The sequence below is a fragment of the Cygnus atratus genome, chromosome 5, assembly GCF_013377495.2.
Source record: "Cygnus atratus isolate AKBS03 ecotype Queensland, Australia chromosome 5, CAtr_DNAZoo_HiC_assembly, whole genome shotgun sequence".
Taxonomy (NCBI): Eukaryota; Metazoa; Chordata; class Aves; order Anseriformes; family Anatidae; genus Cygnus; species Cygnus atratus.
In genome coordinates this window covers 16,544,593-16,559,026 of record NC_066366.1, presented here as the reverse complement: position 1 = coordinate 16,559,026, position 14,434 = coordinate 16,544,593, and the positions used below count along the sequence as shown (strand labels likewise).

Here is a 14,434-nt window from a genome sequence, read left to right as displayed (position 1 = left end):
GAAGCAGTGAGACAGGCAAGGACAGATTTATTGGATATATTAACATTAATTAATTACAGGACAGAGGTGGATGCTTTTAAATCCCTTAAAACATTGTGTATTAATTGAAGTTTTCCTTTTATCTTTGTCTTCTCTGAGATCTTAACCATGGTAACTCTTAGGACTTGGAAGTAAGGATGGAAACGTTTTCATTCTGGCCTTTTAGCTGAAACCCCTGATTTTATTTCATTGCCCATTTTATTCTGGATAATGGGAAAAAATGGGGTCATTCCTAAGTTTTTAAAGCTGTTCCTGTTCTAAGCAATACAGGAACTGGGAGAAATGTGCTGCTGCTTCCTATTGTTGATAAACCTTAATGCTGTTGACAGGGTACAGAGAAAAGGGGAATATGAAGCAGAATTATGTTTGCCGTTATATGCAGTGTTCTTCCTATTTGTCTATTTCTGTGCTTTAACTTAATACAAATTCTGATAAAAATAATTCAAAAAGGGCTTTAAAAATTGACCAGGCACTGGAAAACTAGTCTTCCAAAATAGCACCTAAAGAGGTGTATTTGTTTGGCCTCGTAACTCTCCGCAGAGGGTCAGCAGGGTATCTCCGGTGTCACAGGCTGGACGTCTGCGTGCACCTGTGGCGCGCAGGATCAGAGGGCAGGAGGCGGCATGCTGGGCAGGCCCCGCGTCGGCTGTGGCACGAGCCCTGCGCTCGCAGTCCCACGCGGGTGTCACGCAGCTCGGCGCTGTGCACGGCCACTTCTGCAGCTGTGTTCGGGTGCCCTGGTAAGGTTCAGCTGGCTGGCTCGTGGCAGTGATCTGCTGGCCGGCCGTGCCAAGTATGTGGATGTGTCATGGCCAGGGAGGCTGGGGTCTTTATTGCTTAAATACGTGGCACTCTGCAGATCTTTGTGTTTGGCTTGTCACAGGAAGGAAAAGGCTGAGAATTTACCTGGTCCCTGTATAGAGACGCTTACCTGCGAAAGGTCTCTGGAATGAGAAAGCTTTCAAGTTTTTTAACAGACATAAGATCCGATCACTGAAATTTGGAGCTCGGCAATTTCAGACTGCAAAGTAGATATGGTTTCCTAGCAAAAGGGATAAATAAATGCTGGAACAGTTTATCAGTGCAGGAGGCAGATCATCATTGTCTAGAGTACTAGGATCAGGGGGGCTTTATTAATTTAAAAAATATGCTTTAATTTGTCATTTCGAAAAAATTCCAAAGCCTGAAGTGGAGAGGAGAAGGAACACACAGTGTTTGTGGTAGATTTTGAGAAAATTGATGAAACATCTGGTCTTGGAATCCAGGACTCTGAATTTCAGGGAATGGGGTTACATGCTTTGCCTTGGCACGCTCTTAATATTGCAGTTAAGCATTAAGGCAGGGGTCATAATTAAGTTAGAAGTCTCTCGCCTTTGGTTAAGAGTGAGAAATGATTCTGACAGTTGGCTAGATACGTTCTGTACATTCCCACCCCACTCTGTCCTCACACACATGCCCATGACTAGAAATCTGAGGACAGAGAGACACTCTGAGATAGAGCAGGAGATGCTTTGTAGGTACAGTGCTCATATGTTTGTAATCAGACTGCATAACTAGAGAGACAAATGCTGGTGAATACCACTGAGGCATTGGTGGATGGAGTATCCAATCCTTCATAGCCCATCAGGGTACACCAACGGGTAACTTACCAATACCTCTCATCCAATTTCTTGTGACTGCAGCAGTTTTGGCCTCTCTTAAGGATTGAGATTGGTGTGCACGCACACTTGTGTGCCTGGTGTTTTTCTTTCCTTTGGGTTTGCGTATATCTGACAAGTCTTACATTTGGACTCCCTTCCCTGCTCACTTGTCTTTGAGACTCATTTTGTTTGCCTGTGTGTCCTGGAGTGAATGAGAGGCTATGGCACGGCATTTTAACCAAGGTTTTGCTCAGAGAAGTTCTGATGGGGCAGAGCTAAGCATATGCAGGGCCGCATGTAGAAACACCAAAAAAAAAAAAAAAAAAAGAAACCCAATGTAGAAACACCAAAAAAAAAAAAAAGAAACCCAATGTAGAAACACCAAAAAAAAAAAAAAAAGAAACCCAGTTTGGCTTAGTACCTATGCCTCTGGTATGCACGAAGCAGAGGGTATTGGTGGCTCAGCTTTAGAATTTTGTGACATTTATTTGAGGAAGAAAATTCACAGCTTCATGATAGCTGATTATTCTTCTATGGTATGTTTATATGTTGTTGTTGTTGCATTTTCATTCGATGCATGGTAACATCCACATAGTTGGAGCTCTAAGTCGTAAATTTTTTTTCTGTTTACATTTCTGTTGGACAAAAGTCTTATAACTGTGCTTCACTTTCATCCACCAAAGCATTGTTCAGTAGGTCAAGCTGAACTGAGGGCTACTTGAAATACTAGTGTCTATTTTTAATAATGCACTAAGTCTTAGTCCTAGGAGAAGTTTCCCTTAAAAACTAATTGCTTCAAAGCTGAAGCAGCATGAGCGTCTGAAGTCGCCTTCATCAGACCTAAAGTGTCTATATCGTATTTTTACTTAAGACAGGGGTCAATTTATTTCAAGTTTTATATTTTTATGGCTTCATATTCAAGTTAGCTCTTCTCTGTGTAACAGACAGATTTAGTGCTTTGTGCTTTGCTTCCCTTGGTGCTCTTGGGAGTACGTTTACAGTGCATGCTTGTATGTACGTTCTAGAAAAAGAGCATTGTAGTGAATATTTTGTTCAATTGTTCTTCAGATCCATTCATTTGTAGTTTCATTTGAGTTAAGCAATTTACTGAGAAAATAACCGTACTGGAAAAGTATCTAGTCTAAATAATATTCTTGTCTTACAGGTACGCCTGCAATTAAGGTTCTCATGCCTGCCCTTTCTCCTACAATGGAAGAAGGAAACATTGTGAAATGGTTAAAAAAGGAAGGTGAGACTTTTCTTCCCCCTTAGGTGCACAGTTGTAATTCTTCAGCTATATATTCTATAAGAATAAGATTGTTCTTTCAGGTTGTACCTTAGTATTTTGAAGCAAAATGTTTGGTATGTGGCTGCTTTCTTCTTGAACAATACCCCGCTTTAGAATTGTTGTCTTTAAACATTTTTCCTTTAGTTGTCTTCTAAAAGGTTGCTTTGACCATATATTGAAAATTTTCCATTAGGTTATTCCAGGGTGTAAGTGGTGTGCCTTTTTTTTGTTGTTGTTGCTGTTTTCTCTTTTAACTCCAGATGTTGTTTCGACAGACAGTTACTTTAGAAGCCTGAGAACCCTTGACTTTAGGGAGGGTTTCTGTTTGATTATTCTGGTGGGTGATGAAATAACTTAAAAGGTGCATGTTTTTTTTATAGCTGCTTTTTAGGAGTTTTTATCATCTAACTTTTTGTTTAACAATTAAAACTGACAGGAAAAGCTAAATTTGTTTCATAGCCTGCTCTCCAAATGGGGAAATATGTCACGTGCACAAAAAAAAAATCAACAATCCCCAACCCTCCCCCCTCAAAATAAAACCTGTCATCTAGGGATCTTAGTGGTCTAACAACTGAAAAGTAATAGGCTTCTGTTAAAATATGTGGGAGTAGCTAGATAACTAGTCTGAGTGTACGTTTTGTCTTCACATAGGTTATATTTAAGTGGCAAAAAAGATCAGCAGTCCCTGTTCTGTCAGTAAAAACTTCTTCATCTCTTCCTACCCTTCCTCCTTCTCCAGTGTAATATTAAAATTGAACTTCATAGTTTTGGATTCCAGGTGGCAGTTGTCCATTTGTATAGGGTGCACTGTGAAGTTTTAGATGACCGTAGAGATCTTGTACTCAGACATTTTTGGTTTTACGGAAGAAGCGGGCACATTTTGGAGTAAAACACTTCTCTTAGTCCATTAGCTTTGATGGGCACCATTTAACCAAAACATCCGCTTTGACTGTTCTGACTATGTAAGTCCTTTCTTTCTTTTGGCTAGCCTTTTAAGTGTTCGTACATCCTCCATCGCTGTATTACTGGAGTACTTTGCTTGTATCTGGTTTGAATACATTTTGGGAGGTAGATGGCAGCATTATAGCTCAGAGATTCTCTGGTAATGGACATGGTCTTTTGCTTCTGGTAAGAATTTCTGAAGAATTTACGAGGAAGAATATGATAGTTTGTCCATAAAACGTGGATGAATTGGTTTTCCTCATAAGCTGGTCCTAGGAAGTAACTGCTATACAGCGATTTTTCTTCTCGCTACATTCCAAACACAATGCAAAAGGAAAATAAAAGTATTTTAACTAAATTAGAATTAATACTTAATTGATGGTTGGAGTTTGAGAAGCTATTTCAGGATTTTCATTGTTATATGTGCCATTTCAAAGCAAGACCAAATCTAAGTAGAAGATATTGCCTTGTTAGGAACCAACTATGGTCACAGAAGTGCCAACGAACTTTTTTTTTTTCCATCTGGAAGTCTGGAAAATAAAAAAAAAATAACATTAAAAAGTGAATATAAAAAATTGAATATAAATGTTTGATAATCTCATATCTGAGAAAATAAATATTGTCAAGCGATTGACAGAAGGCTGGTGATTGCATATCAAGTGTTATTTTCCACTATGACCAGCAGGGGTCAGTAGAATACTACTCGATCACTTTTCTGCTCTTTGTTTGAGTATCAAATGTTTTCATTTTACAGTTTCACAGGATGGGCAGATGATTTCAGTACAGCAGAAGGAAAAACGCTGAATTTAATTGACAGCTTTATTCTTTCTCTCTCATTGTTAATGCAGTTTTATGTTGATTCCTGTGGGTAATAAAGTCCTTCACTTAAAAACAAAACTGTGTTTCTAAAAACTTGTATTTATTATGTATGAATTTAATGTTGATGAAAGATTATGGATTAACAGCCCTGGAGACTAAAACCCTCGTGTTATCATGGGCAGGAAACAGACCAGGCAACAGTGCTAGCAGTTTCCCAATGCAGTGTTACTTGGCCTTCTTATGAGACGTCACCTCCAGGGAGTTAGTCTCTATGCTCAGTCAACTTTGATTTGATTTGCAAAGAGTACCAAGGAATGCAGTTTGTATCTTGTGTTTTGGATACTTGTCTGCAAGTAACTGAATGGAGGATGCAGGCTATTGAATGCCAAATGGATATGATTTCCACGAAGGAAACTCAGCTTCAGCAGGAATACTAATCATTCAGTCTAGCTGTAAGAAATTAATCACTTAAATTAAAAAAAAAAAGGGGGGGGGGGACAGGGGTATAAAAGGCTTTTTCAAGTGCATTATATATAATCTCAGAGAGTACCATTCAGGCAACTTCTGTTGGAAACACTGCTTTCTCATTAGAAAGCATAAAAACAGATATATTTTGCAAAGCTGTTCATTCCAATCATCTCTGCTGGAAAGCTGATTTGTAATTGACATCAAAGTGGGTGCTATTTAGGAGTGATCACAAATTTTGCAGTCTACTGAAAATAACTATGATTCTTTCTATAGCACTAAGATACTGAAACCCATGAAATGTTGAAGGCTGCTATAAATTGTTCTTGAAATTGCATATGAACAGTTTCCTTCCAAATTTTTGACCACTTCTTGGCTGCAGTATTTACTGGGACTAGGGAAGGGAAAACAAAACAAAAAGTAATGGAAAAGTGGTTTGCCCATTTCCCTGAAGATTCCTCCTCTTGTCTTCCCTGTGTAAGGGAATCCTCACCTTTCTGTGAAAAGCCCTAAGTATCTAAGTTATGAGATAAGTTGTAAGGGACAATCACATGAAATTTGTTTTGCCTAGCTGGCACCGTTAGAGTTAGTGCTAAGCAGCCTCCAATAGCAAGATTTCTTTTTAAAGGTGCAGAACATTTACAGATTGATTACAGGCTGGGAGAAGAGAATAAGACATGGAATTAAGTTCCTTTCTGCTTGCCTATGTTAGCTTTGCAGATTGCACAATTTGCCCAACAATTTGGTTTCTTAACATCTATGAAGTACTTATCTAATGATCTGAGGATATATAGGCCACTTGAATTTATGATCCAATGGGATTAAGCCACAGATATAAAGCCTGGAAATTTAGTTTCCTGTGTAGACTGTTTATGCTCTAGTTATCACAAACTGCGGCACGGCAATTAGACTATTAAATTAAATAATCAGGTGCTACTTTGTGACCTCCCCTGCCAAGTTCCACAATAGGAATTTTTATGACTCCTAAAACTATGTAATTGGTTGAGCTTTGAATGCTTTTATTGTTTGTTACTGCAGAGATCACAAGAATCATGCTTTATTTTTCCTTTCTAATTGAGGTAGTTTTGAAACAGACAACAATTTAATAATAAAATTTAAAAAGTGTATCATCTACCTAAATACAGATTGTAACCTGCACAAGTTTTTTTTTTTTTTTTTTTTTGTGGTGTTGTTTTCTGATGCTTAAACATCAGTAGCAGAAAGAATTAAGTGCTTAGATAATATTGTTGCAGCAGTTCTGGTACTGGGGAAATATTAACATCTGTACATGTTAGACTTGTACATATTGACCCCATTTTTCAGTGCTCTATAAGGAAAAGTATCATATTTTGTTGGAGGCCAAAGCGTTCAACTACCTCAAAGTTCTTCAGTGTAATTTCAGTTTTAATGTAGGCCATCTGGTCAGTATTGGTGTGTTGAAGGATTCCAGACCCATTGTAATTTTATCATGTGCCCGCAGTTATAGGTATACTTGAAAAGCGGGGGAAGGGTAGACTTCAGAATTATTCTACTTGGATTTCTGTAATGTTGCAAAAGCAGATTCTAACATTTGTGCTTATTTTTATTTCACAAAGTAAATGCATTTCTATAAGACCTTTTTTGATTGTATGAGATTGAGGAAGCAAGCCTGCAGATAAGCTTGCCAAAAAGATTCAAGTTCCTGAGATTTTTTCTTAAATCTTTGATAATATTGGTACAAACTATGGAACTGTAATACTTAGTTACAGATGCTGCTGACTAAGACCATTATCTTAATAATTACAGGTTTAAACATCATGCTTAGGCTTATGGCTAGCAATGAAAATGGAAGGCTGAGGATTGTATTTGTGCCAGTGCTACTAATTGATGGTCTTGTGCAAATAAATTTCATTTTGTGTGTGTGTGTGTACTTCCTTTTGGAAAGCCTACTATAAACAATGCTATTTGGAATTTAATGGATATGTTAGTGTTCTGCTGCTGCAGTTTCTGTCTCTGAATTTTAGTGTTCATATTTGGAATTGAAAGATACAATATATCACGATAAATCATGATGGGGAATCTGCTAGCTATAGAATATATTTAAGAATGTAAAGTGCCTGTATTATATGTTTAAGTGTCTGTCTTCCATGGTTAAATAGTTCTGAAATAAAGTTTAGTCTAAGTATTCTTAAGTTCTGTTATATTTTGCAGGTGAAACGGTGAATGCTGGGGATGCATTGTGTGAAATTGAAACAGACAAAGCAGTGGTTACCATGGAATCGAGTGATGATGGCGTATTGGCAAAAATACTGGTAGGAATTCTGTCTATCTGAGTAGGATGTTACAATTTCTCTTGAGACTGTTGTTTAGCATAGTGCCTCAAAAACTAGTTTAGACAGCTTTCAGTCTGCTCGGCTCTTAGTATAATGCACTTATTTGCATTCCTAGTGAGAAATAATTGCTCTGTTTATATCAGTACGTATACCAGACCCCTTGTATTTGTAATTTCTAGACATATCTAGAGAGAGATTTTCAGTTACTCCAACTGAGTTGTATTAATTTATATCTTTTGTTCCTTATGAGTTACACCTGTGAAACATTGCAGTTTGACTCCTCTTTCTCAGAGAAAAAAGTGACAGTCAGTGGAATATGTAGTTTTGGGTGGTGCTTTAACCAACAATACAGTAGTGATCTTCTGTGGTTCCTGTGTGTGAAATGTTTAATAAAGCTGTAACATACTCTTTCTTGCAAACCACACTTTTTTTATAAGCATAATTTGCCTGGTGCTTATAGTCTAGTCTCTACCTCATTCTAAATGGATACCATGGATAAATTATAGGCTTCATTCCTTACACTCAAAAGAATCCAACCATGTAGTTTGCTTGGGAGGACCAAAATTTTTCTCCCTTTCCCATTTCTTATGCATTTCTTTCCCAAACTGCTTACTACTTGAAAATTTCAAAACTATCTAATTTTCGTGCTGGTGGAGTATATTAGATGTTTTTCCCCGCCATGCACAATAACTAAACAGTAACAGTGACTTGGAACAGTTTTGAATAAGAACTTTTGAGAAATTGTTTTGTCCTATATGTGCAATAGATAATGAAACCCTTTATAGAAACAGTTCAAAGTGGTGTGTTGGGAAAGACGGGAGTGGACAAAATGTAGAGATGGAGAAGTAAAATACAAGAGGATGAGTGGCATTTTGATGTTATTTGGGTTCCTATAAACAGTTTTGGTTACCTGTTGCTACTAAAGATAAATTTGAAGAGCAAGGGTGCTGAGCAAAGTTACTTAAGAGTTGGCTGTGATTGGGAAGGGTCTTGGTTGCTTGAGCTTAGCAACGTAGATTTGCTTTGACTGCAAAATCAAAAAATCAGAGTATTTGATTGCACCCACCCCAAGGGGATAAACTGCTTGAATTGAAGAACAGTGTTAGTACAGGAATAAATACTCCTTCTTTGAAACAGATTTAGGACTGACCTTGGATTTTCAAGCCAATGGCATATGGGTATTTTTCCCATTTTTAAATGGTTTTGTTTTGCAAGTAGGCATCTAAAGAGCAGAGATCTTGTGCTGCTTCAGTGAGGTAAAAGCAAAGACTCACATATAGACAGGGACTTGAATTTGTCTTAAGTTTCAGTTCATTGACTTAATCACAGTATCATCCTTCCTTTTCTATCAATTTCTTAAAATCTTACAAAGCGTAAAACCAATTTTCTTAGGTACTATCCTGAAGATGAAAAATAACGATTGCAGTAGTTCTCTCTAATGCCATTTACTAAGGCTAGGTCTGTGAAAGATGGCTCCTGCTCTGAAACAATAGCTTAATTAAAGTGGCAGGGGATAACTTTCCCATATGCTTGGTGTCAGCTAAAGTGTTACTCTGGTAACTGCCCTACAATTAATGAGAACTGGGACTGCACTCTGAAAGAGAATGCTGTTGATGACAAATTTTTATAGTAGATAAAATGTAATTTGGTCAGGGAGGTCTCATTTAGGGAATATCTAATCAAGAGATGGGGTTGTGGAGGTATATAGACATACTGCTACTAGTTGTAATCTAGCTACTTAGAAAATTACAGAAAGGGTGCAGCTACAGCTAGTTTCCTAGAGCCAACAGCGTGCAAGACGAAATTCTACCCTGCCCACAGTGAGACTTGTTTGTGTTGCTATTACAAAAGCTAATTGGGTTGGTATATTACATTGCCTGTCGCTGTTGTACGAAAATGCAGTTGTAGCAGAATGTATTTGCGTAGCTACCCTCTGCAAAAAGGGTCGAGTACTTGCCTTTGTCTGTGGGAGCATTTAAGAAGTGATGGTCCGTTTAGCATCTTCCTTTTTTGTATGAGCAAAGGGAATATTCTTTGCAAAAATGAATGCATCAAAATAGGTGGGAGGAGTTTTGGGAGGAGAAGTGATCTAGGATGGAATGCAGCTGCAAGTTAAGCTTGTCAGGGTTTATAAGAAATTATTATTAGTGTGCAATTTCTACAAGAAAACTTGCATTTCAAGCAGTAGTTCATATAAATAAGAAGTTTGTAAACCTTTTCCTACTTGTAATTTACATTGCTAAATAGTAATTTTCCCTAGACATTTTTTTTTGGTAGCACCCTGATAAAACTCTCTAGTTGTTGCATTCAACTGCATATCAGCTGCATATCAGCACATCTAGTAATTTTCAGAGAATCCATTCTGGTATTCCAGAACAAAATCTCACAGCAGACACTTCCAAAAGCATGGGGATTTTTTTTTTGGTCTTCATATTGTTATTTTCATAACTGGTAGATGAGTAATGGTTTCACTATTTTAGATTCTTTCGTCTTCAGATTTGAATGCTTCTGAAAATTATTGTGCAACCTCTTCATTTTCTTCTTGAATAGGAAGTACCTATTCTGCATTTACAGATACTGCTTTGTGAGATTATATGAAGAGGAGACATGGGATTCTCTGTGTCAAAATTCTTAAAGTATGCTTGCCCAAGAGACATAAAGGAAAGGATAGTAGACTCCAGTGCTGACTTGCAAGCATCTTTAATAGTGTTTCATGATGACTACAGGTAGCATTAGTATTTCAGAAACTGCGTTTTTCCCGTTCCCTGCGTTGTATTCCAAAAACATCCCAGATTCCAAAATTTCCTTATGTGTATTTTGCTGTTGTGGTACCTTTTTTTTTTTTATTATCAATCAAAACCAGACTCTGGCAACATTCAACAGTGGCAGCAGTTAGATTCTCTAGCAGTGGCATTCAACCTTAGCCAAGACATCCACACCATCCAATAACAATCATACACTGGAAGCTGAGTCTGAGAAGGAGATGTCTCAAGGGGGATAATAGCTGTAAAGTCTTTCAAATTAAGGGAAGAGAGGCAGCTTTGTTGGAGTAGCATGAACAGATTATTATGCCAAACAAATTTTAATGGGTTAATACTCCACTTTGGAATCTGGAAATGGTGGGCTTAAATATTGTAATACAGAATAGATATTAAACTTTGTTCCAGTCTCCTAAAAAGTATAGAATGAACCTGACGTTTTTGGGAACTGAAATAATAGGGGAGCAATAGGATGCGATTTTGCTGTTTTTTTAATTTATTTTTTTTTAGCTTGAGTACAATTATTAATAGTCTTTTTGCAGTATCCTGCTCTATACTGGATGTTCAGGAGACTTCTGTGCAAAATTTATGACATTAAGCTCAGGTTTGTGGATGGGAAGATGATTTCATATTGAAAAGGCTATCCTTTCAAAGATCATCTCAAAAGTTTCAAATGTGATGTAGTTGATGGGGAATTAAGAACAAGTGTAATGCATTTAAGTGGTCAAATCGGTTGAAGTTTACTCATTTCCTAAAAGAAACAAGGCAACGGTTTTACGTTGTTTGATTCCAGCTACAGTTCTGCACTATGTTAACTGAGCAGAAAACTGAGTCAAATAAATGCAAACTAACACTGTGGTTTTCTACCTTTAAAGAGATAAGGTTCATTAGATTGAAGGAATTCAGGCTTCTCTAACCCTTTTGTTCTTTTTTTTTTTTTTTAATGACTATATGCTGCAAGTATGTATGATATAAGAAAGAGCAGGCTAAGAATAAAATAGGTCCATATGCATACATTCCTTTTCTCTCTGAATCTGTCTTTTAATGATCACATCTGATTTGGTATAAAATGCACTAAAAACTTAAATGGGTGAATGAAAATTTTAGAAGGGTAATTTTGGAAAAGTGATTATTCTTTCAGTAGTGTTAGTTCTTAAATTAACTGTGACATTTTTTTTTGCCTAAAATACTTAGTTCAGTTTGGACTGAAAACAGAGGATGAATGATTGTTTTAAAGAGCTTTATTTAAAATCCATTACTGTTTTCTCATTCATGACCTAAATGAGAATTGCTATGACAGAAACTACTTTGTGTAAAACTTCCACTGTAGTCAGCCAGCATGAGTTGTGTCCACCTTACTTGCCACTGTGCTGCAGTGGCACGAGCTCAGAGGAACTTTAATTGCATAGAGGAGTAATCTTCTCCAGCTTTTTTCTCCCTGGGATGTCTCGGCTGTGCTTTGCTGATTTGTCAGCTAAGCTAGGAGTTTTTAGAATCTTCTGGGTTATGCTTAAACACAGAGTAATAGAAATATTGTGAAACTACTTATTTTAGCTCTTTCTACATCTGAGATTTCAGGGTTCATTGAGACTTATGCAAAGGGGTCTTCTGGTATTGTGAATTTTGGAAATGTAGAAGATGTGATTAAAAAATCCAGGAGGTGAAAAGTTAATTGATATATTTTTTGTTTCTCTCTCTTCCAGTTCTGAGCTGCAAAAGCTGTTTGCATGTATTTTTATTTTTTGAAAATATTTTTAAACATACGTGTTTTTTAAAAATATAAACTGTGCATTCATTTGGGTTGGAAACTTGTACTGGAAAATTAAGGAATGCTGGAGTTTTCACAGCTGTTTATCTTGAGGAGTAATGAATATGAGAAAAAGCACAAAAGCACAATAGGCTCACTATGAAGACTGTTGGTGGGTTTGAATGCTCATGCAATGCTGGTCTATAAACAATTCTGACTAGTAGAATTGTTATATTACTGAATAGTCAACCATCCCTGTTGGATTCTGCATGTGCAATTGTAGCATCATTAAAGTACTCTTAACCAAAATTGCAATGAAGAATTAACACCACAAGCATATCCTAGTGCTTACGGTTTCTGTTCAGGTACGATATGTAGACTACTTCTCAAAATGGAGCTGTTCTTTATTGTACATACATGCCTTTGCAAAGGAATGAAAACATGCAAAAAAAAAATGGTTAATTCTTATTTTGAAAAAAAAAAATGCTGCTACATATTAACACAGGAAGTATTTTGAACTTGTGGGACATTTCTTTTGTGTTGTCATTGGCATGAATCTTGTATTCAGCATCAAACATCTGATTCCTATTCTGACAAATGGAGGTTTTTAAGTGCCTTGTTCAGTGCTAAATAAGATAATGCTGTAAAATTATTAGAGTGAATAGTTTCAGTGTTTTTTTTTGTTTATAGCATAATTTTCTCTTGTTTTACCCTTTTTTTGTGTTTTCAGTGGCTATGTTAGGTAGGTTATGTTGCATCCGCTTCAAGCTGCTGTTTTATTTGGCTATGAGTGGTAGCAATACTGCAAGCTTATGCAGTTATATAAATGCGCTTATCAATGGACCTTTCTGTGATAGGGTCTTTCAGCCTTACACTAAGCAGTTCAGGAGTTTTGCTTGGCACTCTGTTATTCCCCAGGTACTTTAAACTCATCTCAAAAAAAAAAAAAGTCAAATCTTGAGCACTTCAGACTTTTTTCTCAAATACAGCTTTTCAGAGTATTAATGGAGAAAGTGCATCAAGAGATCAGAACAAGAAATATTTGTCTTAGATTTTTTTTTTCCTCATGTAATGAATGCTCGTTTAAAAAGAAGTATTACACCAAAATTTATGTAATGTTCCTGGGAGAAGACGAAGTGCACTGACAAAGCTGTAAATGTGAAATGTTTTATGAGAATATACTCAGAACAGACTGGCTTTGCTGTTCATTCTTACATCTAGTGCTGGCCCTTCTAGGGAGGGGGACAGGTAATCCAGTGAAATCTGATGCGTTCTGTTAGAGGACGTAAGTGTGCAGACAGCCATGTTCCCTGAATAATAATGTTCTAGTATCTGCATCTGCCTAGTACACTTCTTACAGTTTTACAGCATTCTACTTTATTAGTGTTTAGGTGTCTACAAAACTTGATTAAACTACTAAGAACAATATTATACTCAGTGCTATGTGTCTCTATTTATTTTGTGTCTTGTTTTTAGTTTGGACTTTTCAAACATTTGATAGTGATTTGCATTTTCTTGGTCAAAATGTCAGCAGTGCGGGTAGATGTGTACTAACTCCATCTGAGGCAAATGTTTGTGCAATATGGCTTTATGTGGAGCTTTAGTGTGTTTCCTTTGTTTGGAAATTAACTCTATTTGGGCTTGGTACAGTCTAAGTTATAAGTGGCTACCTGTGGTCCCAAGAGCTATTTTAACTTCTGGCATGATGCCCTGGAAACGTTACTGCTTTTGAGGATCTAAAGAGTTCTGCTTCTACAACCGTTCCAAAGACCATAGGAGGACCCTATTGTGGAGACCTTCATTAGGTTATTAAGTCAATGTTGTTGTTTTTTTAAAGTCCATGCTTTTATCTGCGAAATCATTAAAAAAAGCTATTTTGATTGTCGTACAGATACGTCTTAATTTTGAAAAGAACACCTGGCACAGATTGGCCTTATCTGGTTTAATTACATTATATTCTTTCTGTAAGATTTCTGTTCAGATGTTATCTGAAATAGTGAATTGTATATCACATAAGTGCTGGCATTTTCTTTGGGACACACTTGTTATTTGGCACCAGTTATGTTAAAATAGACAAATTTTAGCAGTGGATGATAGCATGAAGCAAGTGTTATCTTTCTCAAAAAGAAGTTAAGTTGTTGCTATGGGGTTGGGGCTTCTCTTTTTTAGCTTCTGAATTTACAAAGTTGTGTTTTTAAAAAGTACCATTGCTAGATACAGTGTGGATATCTCAAAGTATCTTGCTGTACATAACTAGCAAAATTTTCAGACTTTGTTCCCAAAGATTAGGCATCCACACTCATTTTCAGTAGCTAACAGGGCTTTTTTTTTTTTTCCCAGAGGTACTCTGAGTTTCCTCACTTTAACTTCTGAATGCTAGCTAACTTTAGATGTATGGGATTTTGAGGCATTAATGTAAGTTA

The 14,434-nt window shown here is 36.8% G+C and overlaps 1 protein-coding gene across 1 annotated transcript in view; it reads left to right on the top strand.

Moving 5' to 3' along the window:
* Positions 1 to 14,434, top strand: part of PDHX (pyruvate dehydrogenase complex component X) — a 42,745-nt gene that overhangs the window by 4,938 nt on the left and 23,373 nt on the right. Inside the window, 2 exon segments of the mRNA XM_035552138.2 lie at positions 2,845 to 2,928; positions 7,384 to 7,484. Coding sequence (XP_035408031.1) covers positions 2,845 to 2,928; positions 7,384 to 7,484 — 185 coding nt within the window.